Source organism: Rhinolophus hipposideros (assembly GCF_964194185.1).
Source record: "Rhinolophus hipposideros genome assembly, chromosome: 11".
Taxonomy (NCBI): Eukaryota; Metazoa; Chordata; class Mammalia; order Chiroptera; family Rhinolophidae; genus Rhinolophus; species Rhinolophus hipposideros.
This window is the reverse complement of record NC_138057.1, coordinates 35,797,987-35,810,589: the sequence shown is the minus strand read 5'-3', so window position 1 is coordinate 35,810,589 and position 12,603 is coordinate 35,797,987. Positions and strand designations below refer to the sequence as shown.

Here is a 12,603-nt window from a genome sequence, read left to right as displayed (position 1 = left end):
ACGTACTAGACATAGCATCATTCTATTTCATAAGCCCAAAGATTTTAGCTAATGTTAACTTGGATTATTATATCTTTATATTTCTATGTGACAAGTTACTTAAAGTGAAAGGTAGCTAGACACTTTACCACCACCACCACCACCACTTCAGGAAATATGTGAGTTCTCTAATCTTTAGGTCTTATTTTTTTCTTTTTCAGGAAACAATGTTTGCCTCTTAGGGTCAACGAAGATGTTTTCAGTCTCCCATTTCCATTCTTTCTGTTAAAATGTTTATAGTACTCCATTGAGTTTGAAATGAGGGTTAAAAAAAAAACAAACCCAAAACTACTGGCTTGATAATCCTTCAATTTTTGTAGTTAATGAGAATTCTCAAAAGCTGCTCACACAGGATTCAATGGCACACATCTAGTCTCATCGCCCATGCCACGTGATATGAAAAACAATCAACTCCACTATAACCATTACATTCTCAGAAAGAAGCTTTGCTTTCACGTTAATAGAATTTCATGTACACACATGTTGGTTAACAGCTGGCAAGTGTCCATGTGCTTGATTATACTTTTCATTAAAGTTTTAAAATGAAATGTTTGGATCCCTAACTTTACTTTGTATTCGTCAGTTACTTGGCACTATTTTCCTCTCTCCTGCCTTCCTTGAGGTAGGTTGCAAGATTTCATGAACTCATTGCCCTGGCCAAACCAATTCCTCTATTTTGATAGAGTCCTTTCTTAATTCCTGTAGAACCTTCTCCAACGGCTCCTTGTCAGAGCTAGAAAACCAATCATGGGGCACCTCCAGTCCTTCCTGTCTCTATCTATGTCATTTACTTAACGTTTTCATTTTAGCAGACTTCCCATTACACCTACAAGGGTCTTAAAGACAGTGTACTGATAAAAGAACCTCAGTTTTGGAGTTAGAGAGACCTGGGTGTAAACCATGGATCCAACACTGCAAGCTGTGTGCACCTAGAAACGCTTAACCTCTCCCAAGACTCCACTTCATCTATCAAAATGGATCGTGCCACTAACTTCGCAGGGCTGCTCTGAAGATTAATGAAAGAATCCACCTATACTGTCAAGCATCGCCTGCCTCAGAGCAAGCCCACAATAATTGATAACTGAACCAACCTACGGATGAACAGAGCCTTGGAAATGTGTCCTTACAGTCCACAAAATTATGTATTAAATACTGTATTTTGTATATGTATTTTCTGAATTTATATTATGTATGATGTGTTTTCAATGTTAAGCTACTTTGGTATCCATAGGTTACAACTAAGATGGAACCCTCCCTCCACCATAACCGGGAATAGCTTGTTTTGAAATACTGAGAATTACTTGTCAGGCTCAAATTAAGGTATGTCAGGCATAAGCAACAACACAGAAGAGTATCTTGATTATTGTAGCGACCCTGAAACACACTTATACTGAGCATCATGTCCTTTCTGTTAATGCCAGTAGAAGCTACTTTCCATCACCCACCTGCAGCAACTGGCAAAAGCCTGGACAAACATCAGCCCCTTTCCAGGACCGATGAACAGCTGTGTTGTACAATCTTAAATGGAAACCCCAGGCACCACCTAAATAAATAACTGAGTAGATTGCGGGGTCAACACAGTTGCAATTGACTAATTTTCTGGTCACTAACAGACACTGGCCAAATGATTATCCACAAATGATTATCCACAAATTCACAATGTTGATATGATGATTGACACTGGTTTATCGCCTACCAAAGCGTGGATAGGCTATTACCAAAACCTGCTCTTATTACGTTTGCTCATTAGGTACGATTCACACTTTTAAAAAATGTTGACCATTGTTATCTCTTAGGCTTCATCAAAAGACTAACATTGAGACAACTGCTATCCTGTTAAGTGATTTGAAGGGTAGAAAAACGAAGTCCCCCAGTTCCTGGTCGCGCAGGTAGCAGATTTTAGTAGGCAAACATTAACCATGGACTCAAGCAATTACAATATAATGTAGAAATATCAATGTCTGTAGAATCGAGTTAAATGAAGTGCTATGACCCTGCAAACTCTCATAGAAATACTTATTATTAGAAACACGGTAAATCCCTGTACCTCAGGTCTCTCCTCCTTGGGAATCCCTAGTAATTACGTTAAGTCTACCCTTCAAATCACTGAACATGCAATCGGACCAAAAATACAGAGAGCTCTCCTATGCTTTTCACCTAGTTTCCCCAACGATAACATCTTGTGCAACCTTACCACAATAATGGCAACCAGGAAATTGACTTTGATCCAGTCCACTGACCCCGATTTCACCAGTTTTATATGTGCTCATTTGCATGTGTGCATGGATATGTGTGCATATAGTTTTATGTAGATTTATGTAACCACCACAGTCAAGTCAGAACTGTTCCTTCACCAAAATCCCTCATGTGACCCTTTTATATGTAGCCACAGCCACCTCCCTCCCTCACAATGCCTCCCCAGTCCTTTGCAACCACCAGTCTGGTTTTCGTCTCTATAATTTTGCCATTTCAGGAGTGCTATATAAATGGAATCATACAGCACGTAACCTCAGAGATTGGCTTTTTTCGCTCAGCATGATACCCTTGAGATCCATCCAAGCTTTTATGTGTATCAGTAGTTTGTCCCTTTTTATTGCTGAGTGGGACTGCATGGTATGGATATACCACAGTTTAGCCATTCACCCACTGAAGAGCATGTGGGTTTTCTCTAGTTTTTGACTGTTACAAATAAAGCCGCTGCAAACATCTACATACAGGTTTTTGCATAAGCATAAGTTCTCATGTCTCTAGTATAAAAATTGAGTGTAGTTGCTGTGTCATGTGGTAAGTACATGCTTGTTTTTGTAAGAAGTTGTCATACAGAGTGGCTGTACCATCTTACATTCCCACCAGCTGTGTATGAGTGATCTACTTTCATTTTCTCCTCACCGCCATTTGCTGTTGTCACTATAATTTTTTATTTTAGCCACTCTGATAGGGGTGTATTTAAGTCTCTTGTTAAAAAATTACTTGAGTGTGTGCTCCAGCAAAGCAAAAGATAAATCCAATAAAAGAAGCAGTTTGGGGATATAGGAAGAGTGGTGAAAATGAAACAGAAAAACTTACAGTTAAGTAATGTTTGCCTACTAAAATCTGCTATCTGCAAGACCAGGAACTGGGGGACTTCATTTTTGGTAAGCAATCTTTTTAAGGCATGGTAAAAGATGTGAAGTCAATGGTATTCCTGTCCCATTCACATGTTTTAGCTGAAGTCTGAAAACAAAATCCAATTCGTTGACGATAAAGGAAATAGCTTAAACGTCAGCACTGTCATCAGTAAGAGAACTTTACATCTCTTTTCTTTTAGGTCCGACGCACTTTTTCCTCTTTAATGATAACTGGGAAAGCAACCAACATAAAAAAGAGCAGAAACTGCTAAACTAAAAGCAAAACAAAAACAACACCCAAAAACAACAATAATAATAATGTTAAACAAAATTATAGGTGAGGGATAAGCACTAGCCATAATGCTAAATTAAGTGTTATAGAAAATAACCCCCAGTGCAACCCATACAAACATGCCCATAGCTGAGAAGAATCTGATGTACAAATTTAGAACTTGCCATGCATAGTTAGATTCCCCGTTTGCACATCAAAGCGTCTCAGTATTCTTAAGACTGGCTTCATTAAATTCTGAAAACCTATTAATATTTATGGTGACAGACATTTGTGTGAAAAAAGAAAATTGGTTCCACCCTATTTAAAAATTAATAACTTTTCTGCTCAACAAAAAATGTTAATAAATGTAAAATAAGTCACTTAGGTCATTAATTATCAAGACTGTGTCTGATATGACTCCCACTTGAAGGAATAAGAAATATTTGGATTATAAACACAGTTCTCATTAATGCTCTTTGTCAATGTTATTTCCTCAGTTATCAATAAATATTGCTGGATATAACACTATCAAGTTAATGAAAGGATATGTTACTCTTCAGGTCTTCATAGATAAGTTACATCAGAGAAGAAATAATTACAGTAAACTAAAAATGAATACAAAACTGTTCCTAATTGTTTTTCCAAAATTAACACATATATATTTCCAAATAAAAGAGTTTTTATTACAATTTTGCAAAATGTATTGAGTATCTACAATAACCTGGTACTACAGCTGCAGAGAGGTAAAGAAATGAGCTTTGGCCTTTTTGAGACATTTACAGTCTAGCTGCAGACAGTACATACACCTAAGGGAGACAGGGGTCAGTATTAAATGAAATAAAGTCTAATGACTATTTGCAACATTGCTTCTATGGGTAAATAATTGAAACATAAATATACTTTTGTCACACAAATAACTCTTAATTGAGATAATAGGTCCAATTTTTCAATAATCCCGAGTGATTCAAAACAGAGATCATCTGCTTTTTAAATTCTCAATGCCATATTTGGCAGGCATTGCAGTGGAACTGGATACTTGCTCCAAAATAGGCAGAACCTAACAAACAGCTAAATACACAAGAGGCAACAAAGATAGATTTTCTTGGAGGTATATTCAACTTGTCTTTGTCATCAGATAATTTTTTTGTGTTTATTCCTTTGTTCAAATAGAAATTTCAATAAACTTTTACTAAGTACCAAGCACTGAGAGTATAAAGACAGATTAAGGTTTGACCCTCAGACTCAAAGATCTATGTATGAATAAATAAAACAATATGTTAAATCCCACAAAAGAAGTAAACCCAGGAGGCATGGGGACTTAGAGGAAGTGATGCCTGGGTAGTCCTGAAATGAGTACGTAAGGACCAGGTGAAGAAGAGAGCAGAATCGTCTAGCAGATGAGGCATGCATGGAAAGACTAAAACCTTTACAGAATGTGTCCAGTAGATCAGAATAGCTGGAGAATGGGGGGTGATCCAGGAGATGGGAGAGAAAAGGCTGAAAAAGGAAACCGCAGGAGCATCTGGAGAAGGGGGCAGGGACCAGATTAGGAAGCATCTTAACGTTCCAAGTTAGGAAGCATGGGTTTGGGCCCCAAAGCAGTAAAGAATTTCAGCTATAGGATACTAAGGAGCTGGTGGATTTCTGATCAGAGGATCACTCTGGCATCAGTGTTGGGGATGGGTTGGAAGGCAATGACACTGAAAACTACCGCAAAACTCCAGGAACTGAGTTATCAGGGTCTCAATAAAGACAGTGGCTGTATGTATGAGTATGGAGAGGAGTAATTGAGGAGGCAGACTGGATGGGACATGGTGATTTACTCTGTGGAGAAAGAAGAGAGAGAAGAAGAAAGGAAGCAAGGAAAGGGTAGCTTTAGGGTACTGATCTGCCAACTGGCTGCATGATGAGCATGTTGCCTGGGTCACAAAAGACAGGAAGAGGAGCAGGCTTGGGGGTGTGGGGAGAGGGGGAGATTATGGAGTACTCACGAAGAGCAGTTTTCAAATAGGATGTGCCTCTCAGCTTATTTGTCACATGGGGGCCGCAAGGGATGGTTTGACTGAATCTTACTTCCTGTTTTTGATAGCAAGTGACCTGTGATATCTAGCAGTACTCTCTGCTGTCACAACTTTCAATCTTGGCTGTTCACTTATGGGTGTAGATGGCTATCACAGGGGCAGAATGTGAAGCTAAGGGAGAGAAATGTTTCAAGAAAAGGAACCCAATTATTTACACATCCAGAAACATGGGGGTTGAGAAGAACCCCAAGAGCTGAATCCCTGTTTTTGGAAAAAGCCCTTTGTTTGAATCCCGTGGGCTTGGCAGGGTTGAAACAAAAAGCAAGTTCAGCTTTCTAGAAGAATTCCGAGTGGCCAATGTGCTATATGGAAGACTTGGTCTGGGATGGACCATCACTGAGGGCGGGCATAGACAAGGGCCTGAAGCTGGACTGGGGAAGCTGGGGAAAGGGTGAGGGAGCGGGGAAGATGTCACTTGTCAAAAGGTAGTTCTAGCCATTTCAGATGCAGAGTCCAGAAGCAGCGGCTCTGATTGGGAATCAGGGACGTAAGTCTGTGGGGAGTAGGGACCAATGCACATAGGTCAAGCTGGGTCAATGTGTCATGCAGGTATCTTTTGGCCAGCAGTCATGCAAAGGAAGTGGAATCCTGGGGTCTCAGACATCAAGCCAAAATATGAAAGAACAGATGGGGGGCGGCAGGAAGTAAGAGGGAGTCAGCAAGAGGTTACGAGGCTTACAGTATCTGTCCAGGAACAATAGAAAAGCTGAGGTCCAAAGGTCTGGGATTCTTGAATTTGCCGCTTCTAAGCTCTTAAGAGGACACTGGGACCACCAGAAAAATCTTTTGACATTGTTTGGCTCCTGAATACGTTTCTCTCCTACCTCACATGCTCTCCCTCACTGTTACACCAAAAAACTCGAGTTCTTGGAACGTATCATGCTATTTCATGCCTAGCTTATGCTGTTTATCTTTCTAGAAATACAGTTCTACTGCTTTACCTACCTGGAAAACCCTAGTGATCCTTCAAAAGCAAGCTATGGGCCCGGCCCGGTGGCTCAGGCGGTTGGAGCTCCATGCTCCTAACTCCGAAGGCTGCCGGTTCGATTCCCACATGGGCCAGTGGGCTCTCAACCACAAGGTTGCCAGTTCAGTTCCTCGAGTCCCACAAGGAATGGTGGGCTGTGACCCTGAAACTAAGATTGAATGCGGCACCTTGAGCTGAGCTGCCACTGAGCTCCCGGATGGCTCAGTTGGGTGGAGCTAGTCCTCTCAACCACAAGGTTGCTGGTTCGACTCCCACAAGGGATGGTGGGCTCCGTCCCCTGCAACTAGCAACGGCAACTGGACTTGGAGCTGAGCTGCACCCTCCACAACTAAGACTGAAAGGACAACAACGTGAAGCTGAACAGCATCCTCCACAACTAAGATTGAAAGGACAACAACTTGACTTTGAAAAAAGGCCTGGAAGTACACACTGTTCCCCAATAAAGTCCTGTTCCCCTTCCCCAATAAAACTTTTTTTGGAAAGAAACCCAAGCTATGATGTCACCTACTCTGATTCTCACAAGGCCTTAGAATATTATCATTGCATTTAATATGGTATATGGCAAGTGATTAAAAATGGAGGTTACTCACCTCCTGGTGGCACAGAGTAGACCTGAAATGCATGTCTGATAAGTGAATTTAAGGATGTATCCTAGTATGGGGCTATTTCACTTTTCTCTGGCTGGGCTGCTGTACCACAATACAGTCACCTGAATGACTTGTTTCTAGAGCCAGCCTCAGTAGGACCACCTCACTTAGAGAAATGGTAACAGCAGAGATTCCTGATCACGTTTTGAGCTCACAGGGCACTGACCTCAGCCCTGTGGTGACCTCACAGTCTCCTGATCTCAACAGCATCTCAGCTGGCATGAAATCTCAGGGCTGCAAAGGGAGGCAGATGTCAGGGTAAGAGATGCTCCAGGCAATGTCAACCACAGAGCCCATGCAGGGAGCTGGCCAACCTGAAGGAAGAGAGGGATGACTGCTGTATGGCTCTAGGCTGGGGAATGTGTGAGTGTGTGTGTGTGTGAGTGAGTGAGTGTGTGTGTGTGTGTGTGTGTGTGTGTGTGTGTGTGTGTGTGTGTGTGTAGGGGAACAGTGAGCTCCAAGGGATTCCTGAACTGAAGTGTGGATGGGCATTTTCTGAGGAGACAGTTTACAGCTTTCATCAGTTTTGCAAAAAGGTCCATCACTATTAAATATTAGGGCCTGCCATTCCAGAAACGTGCCTTCTTTGAGGCAGCTCTGCTCAGAGAAACAGTTGGTGACCTCAGATCATAGCGGCCTCGGTCACCGTCAAGGCGGATCCTAGAAGGGACTCAGGCTCCCCTACAGTGCAGCACTTACATTCTCCCATAACCCCCAGAAAAGCCTTTCTGAAGAGAAACTTTGTGTATAATTTAAAGAATGTGCATGGTCTGTGTCCTGTACAAAATCAATGAAATGAGTGAGAAGAGTTAGCTTTAGAATACCTCTACGATGACCTTTATGCTCCTTAGAACAACAAATATTCCAAAAAGAAAATAAAAAGGCAGATCTCCAGGGTTTCACTCTTGATGAAAAGTTGTGTTTGAACTCATGCTATCGGTATTGGGCCCGGGGAACAGTAATAAACAGACAAATCCTGTGCCATGGCTCTTTTACACTTGACCCTTTCCTTTTTCTGGCGTAGAAGCCTATGGTTTTAGAAGACAGCAGAAAAGAGGCTTCCCATATTAAAGAGGTGCACACACACACACACACACACAGCAAATCTAAAACTGGAAAGGCTTGTATTAAACTCTGGGGAATTGAGAGTCACTTTTCATCCACATCCTGCAAGGGTAGAAAAAGCACAGGAAAAGGTTTCGACACAAATGTGTGTGTTTGTTTTTTCTTTTTAAAAGAAAACCATAAATCACTCATATACACCCAGATATCTGAAGAACTCAGCTGGGCATTTTTTTGTTTTCTTGGTTCCCACTGTTCCCCTGACTCCTGAAAAAATAATTTAATAAAATCCTTACAGTGAATATTTACATTTCAATTAAGAGCACAGGCTTTGTAACCAAACAGGTGTGGTCTCTGCCACTGACTTGCTAAGTAACGCGGGACAGGTTTGTAATCTCTTTAAGAAACTAATTATTCATCAATTAAAATGGGAGTATGAATAGTAATAACTTCTGGTTGCTGAGAGAATTAAATGAAATGATGCATTAAAAATCTCAGACGAGCTTGACACATTCTAAGCATTCACTAAATGGTAGCAAAAGAATAGGAGCTGCGAAGTATACCATTTCCATCAATGAAAAAAACAATTCCAAGGACATATCTTTGTACATTATCATACATGTCAGAACATGTAGAAAGAAAAAAAACCAGAAATAGTAAGGCTGTGTTTCTTAGTGAGGATTGCCCACCTTATATGTCACAAAACGTGGTTAGACTGCCTTCCTCATCTTCAGGTGAGCTCAAGTCTGGCAGACAAGGGTCCTTCCCTCCCCTGCAATAACGGGTCATCTGTCCAGATCCACAAAGGGCCCAGGAAGCCACGGCCTGGAAGGCACACCCTTATTCCCAATGACCTAGCCCTCTGATTCCTATCTGCTCCTGCAGAAAGCCCAGGTCATGCCTGGGCCCAAACCTGTACCACAAGCCTTCTGCCTGCCTCCATTATGCTCAGAACCTCGATGGTTCTCCTAAGTTCACGTGGGCCAGGAAATGATACTCCTGAGAATTTGTTAATGAAATGATCTTAATCCTTAAGAACTCAACAAGTCGCATTTTCATCTTTTCCTCCAAAAGGACTTTTACCTATTTTCTGTAAATTCACCACGTCAGCAAAATCTTGCCAGGGTCTTACTCCCCCTTCCTTTCCCCCACCCCCAGACTAAGTACTGCAGTCTGGGGACTTCAGACGATGAATTTCTCAATCACTTTTGACAATAACTCTGGCTAAGTTTGCGCAGACTGGTATGTGCTCTGTCAGGCCTCGTTCCTGATCGCCTTTTATTCAGATGGAATAAAACACTTGGAGCAAATGGGCTCCCCGTCGGGTCCTGCATCCACAATGGATTTCCAGGGATCAATACCACCAAGAACATTTCCTCTAAACTTCTCTCCATGGTCAGAGCCTTAGTTCTTCCAAGGTTTCTATGTGGACTAATCAATGCATTAAACCTACATTTCTTTTCCCGCTAGCTTAATTACCTTCCCCACAGGGGTGAACAAAAAGAAAAACAATTCTTGTTTCTAAGACGAAATGTTGAAATGCAAAGAAAGCTGATGTAGCTTATTAGTAAAATCAACAGACACACTAGACAATTCCCTCATCACCCACCAATTCCTTCTCCATCAGGGGTGCATGGAGCAGCCCCAGGATTGGGTCTGATGTATTTCCACGTGTCCATTTTGGACACTTCTTACAAAGGGACATCACCACAGATGACTTTTCAAAAAAAAACACAGCCAATACGTTTCCTTACCCGGCAGTCTCTCTGAAGCGTTTTCATGAGCGCATTGTATGTGTCTGTATCAAAATACAACCCTTCGTGCATGTCTTGTAGGAAATCTAAGTCCTTAAACGTGGGGTTGGATTTCTCTCTCTCTTTTCGGGATGCTCTTCGTTTATAGGTTGAGCCTTTCAAGTCATATGTAAAGTGCATTCTCATGGAGCGAGGCAAGACATTGTTCATCACCACGATCCTGATGTTGATGCCCCCTGATTGCATGCAGTACAGTCCGTAAAATTTTGGCAAAAGAGTTCTTGGATTCTGATTTAAATTCTAAGTAGAGAAAAAGGAAAAGCAATGGTTAAAACCTCTTATTTTTACAAAATAAGCTCCACTACAGAGGTGTTCTCATCTAACATGGAAATTAAAAATAGAATGTGATTATCTTTATTAATGGCCATTGCTAAAATTTTGCTGCTTCTGATCTAGTTCTTAAATTGGCTTATTGGAATAGCAACTTTATCATTCTAAACTCAGGGCATTAAACGTGGCTGAATAGAAAATGGATAGAAGGTCCCAAATTAGCTGCAAGCAAAAACGGGCAAAGAACTGATTAGTGCCACGTGTGATTATTCTCTAAGGTAGCCAACGAGGAAATTAATTCCTGGGGTATAAGGGATGAACATTTTAAATTTTAATAGCTCCTGAAAAAAAAAACCCAACAAAAAACTGTCTTCCAAACTGGCCAGAACGATTTGCAAGCACTCTTTGTTAAAATTACATTATTTCTCATCACTCTTACCAGTGTTGAGTCTCCAACTTTAAAATCTTTTCAAGCATGATTGGTGGAAAATGGAGATTTGTTTTTAATAATTTGAGTACCACTGGTCATTAGAGAAATTGAATAATTTTTACATATTTTTAGCCACCTCAAAGATAATTTTGTGTTAATATCCTGTTGCTCATTTTTTCTATAGGTTTTTGTCCCTGTTGGAGTTCTTAATAAGTTACCATTTTCCTATTTTATACAAAGTAAATATTTTCTCCTGGTATGTTGTCTTTTTTTTTTTTTACTATAAAAACAAAAATTACATGCCTATTTTTGTTTTACTTTAAAAGTAGGTGAGGAATGAAAGAGTATATCTATATAATGAGAAGTCTCTATGGTCCCTGATCCTTCCCGATTCCCAACTTTTGAGGAAACTAGTATACCCACTTTCGTTGCATCATTCCAGAAATATTCTATGTGCTTAATTTAGTGCATGGCATTTTTTTTATATATACAGATGCTTTGTCTTTTGATGTAGTCACATTTATGTACTTGTTTCTCGTGATTTCTTTGGCTTTTTGTTTAACAAAGCTTTTTATATCCCAAGGTTAAAAATTTCGTCTATTTTCTTCCGGATCTTTAATAGTTTTAGTCATTACATTTGGTTTTTACACCATGTGGAGTTCATACTTTTGTGTGTGAAGATCTGAAATAGGCAATTTAATTGTTTTCTCAAATGAGCAACAATTGACTGAAGAGTCCGTCCTTTCCCAATTGAGCTTAAGTTCCTCCTATATCATACAAAAAGTTGATAAACACCTGGGTCTATTTCTGGACACTTTATTTGAATCCACTGATCTACTTGTCTGTGCCTGTACTATAATATAGCTCCATCACATCTGTAACATTTGTAAAGCTTTACAGATTTTTGGTGTGTGTTAGGGCAGGCCCACCATTTTCCTTCTTTATCAAAAATGTCTTGTTCAATTCTTACAGCTTTTCCCTTCCACTGTTTAATTTTTTAAATGCTCTTAATACTTGTTTTCACTTTTAAAAGAATCACCTTTGTCAAATTCTGGGTAAAATCCTACTGGAATTACACTAGATTTATAGATTTATTTGTGGGTAATTAAAATTTTTACAATACTGAGTTCAGGAATGATGTATATCACTTTATTATTTCATAAATTTTTATGTCCTTCAATAACATTTTGTAGTTTCCTTCATATTATTAGTCTTGCACATTTCTTTTTATAGACTCAAGTATCTTAGAGTTCTTATTACAAAAAATCTTTTTGGATTATTGTTTAAGTGTTATACTTACTATAACTTGCTTTCCCAATCAGAATTATAGTATGTCTACATTTATTTATCTTTATTTTTCTATTAATGTTCATTGTAAATTATTTTTATCATGATGGGATCTCCTTCCCCTCCCCGTTATATTCTCCAACTCTATATGATCTATGTAATAGAATACAATGGATTTTGTAGAATTATCTTCTATCTTGCAAAGCTGCTGGACTCTCATTAGCTCTAGAAACTACGGGTTTATGTTCTTGCAGTTTTGCTCATTTTCAATTTTATCATATGCAGAAAACAGTGTTTATACTTTTCTTCCATTTTTTCTGTACTCCAAATTTATTGCAAGGAATTCTAGCAAATATAGCAGAAAGGACCACTGATGAAGGGCATCCTTGTCTTTTTCTATTATTTCCGGTGAAAAGGCTCTTGTTCTTCTCCATGAGATATGTGAACTCTTGGAGATTGATAAAGGTATAATATGTGTATATTCATTTATTTGCTTACTATATTAAAAATTTTGCTGCCAATTTTTAGAATTCTAATTAAGAGAAGTTGAATTTTGAGTGTCTTAGTTTCTCTTCAACGTCTATTTAGATAAACACATAATGTTCCC

The 12,603-nt window shown here is 39.6% G+C and overlaps 1 protein-coding gene across 5 annotated transcripts in view; it reads right to left on the bottom strand.

Moving 5' to 3' along the window:
• PIP5K1B (phosphatidylinositol-4-phosphate 5-kinase type 1 beta) overlaps nucleotides 1–12,603 on the bottom strand; it is a 283,009-nt gene that overhangs the window by 98,785 nt on the left and 171,621 nt on the right. For all 5 annotated transcript variants that reach the window (XM_081066583.1, XM_081066581.1, XM_081066584.1 and 2 more), the window contains exon 7: nucleotides 9,950–10,249. In XM_081066583.1, coding sequence (XP_080922709.1) covers nucleotides 9,950–10,249 — 300 coding nt within the window. The remainder of the gene's footprint in view (nucleotides 1–9,949; nucleotides 10,250–12,603) is intronic.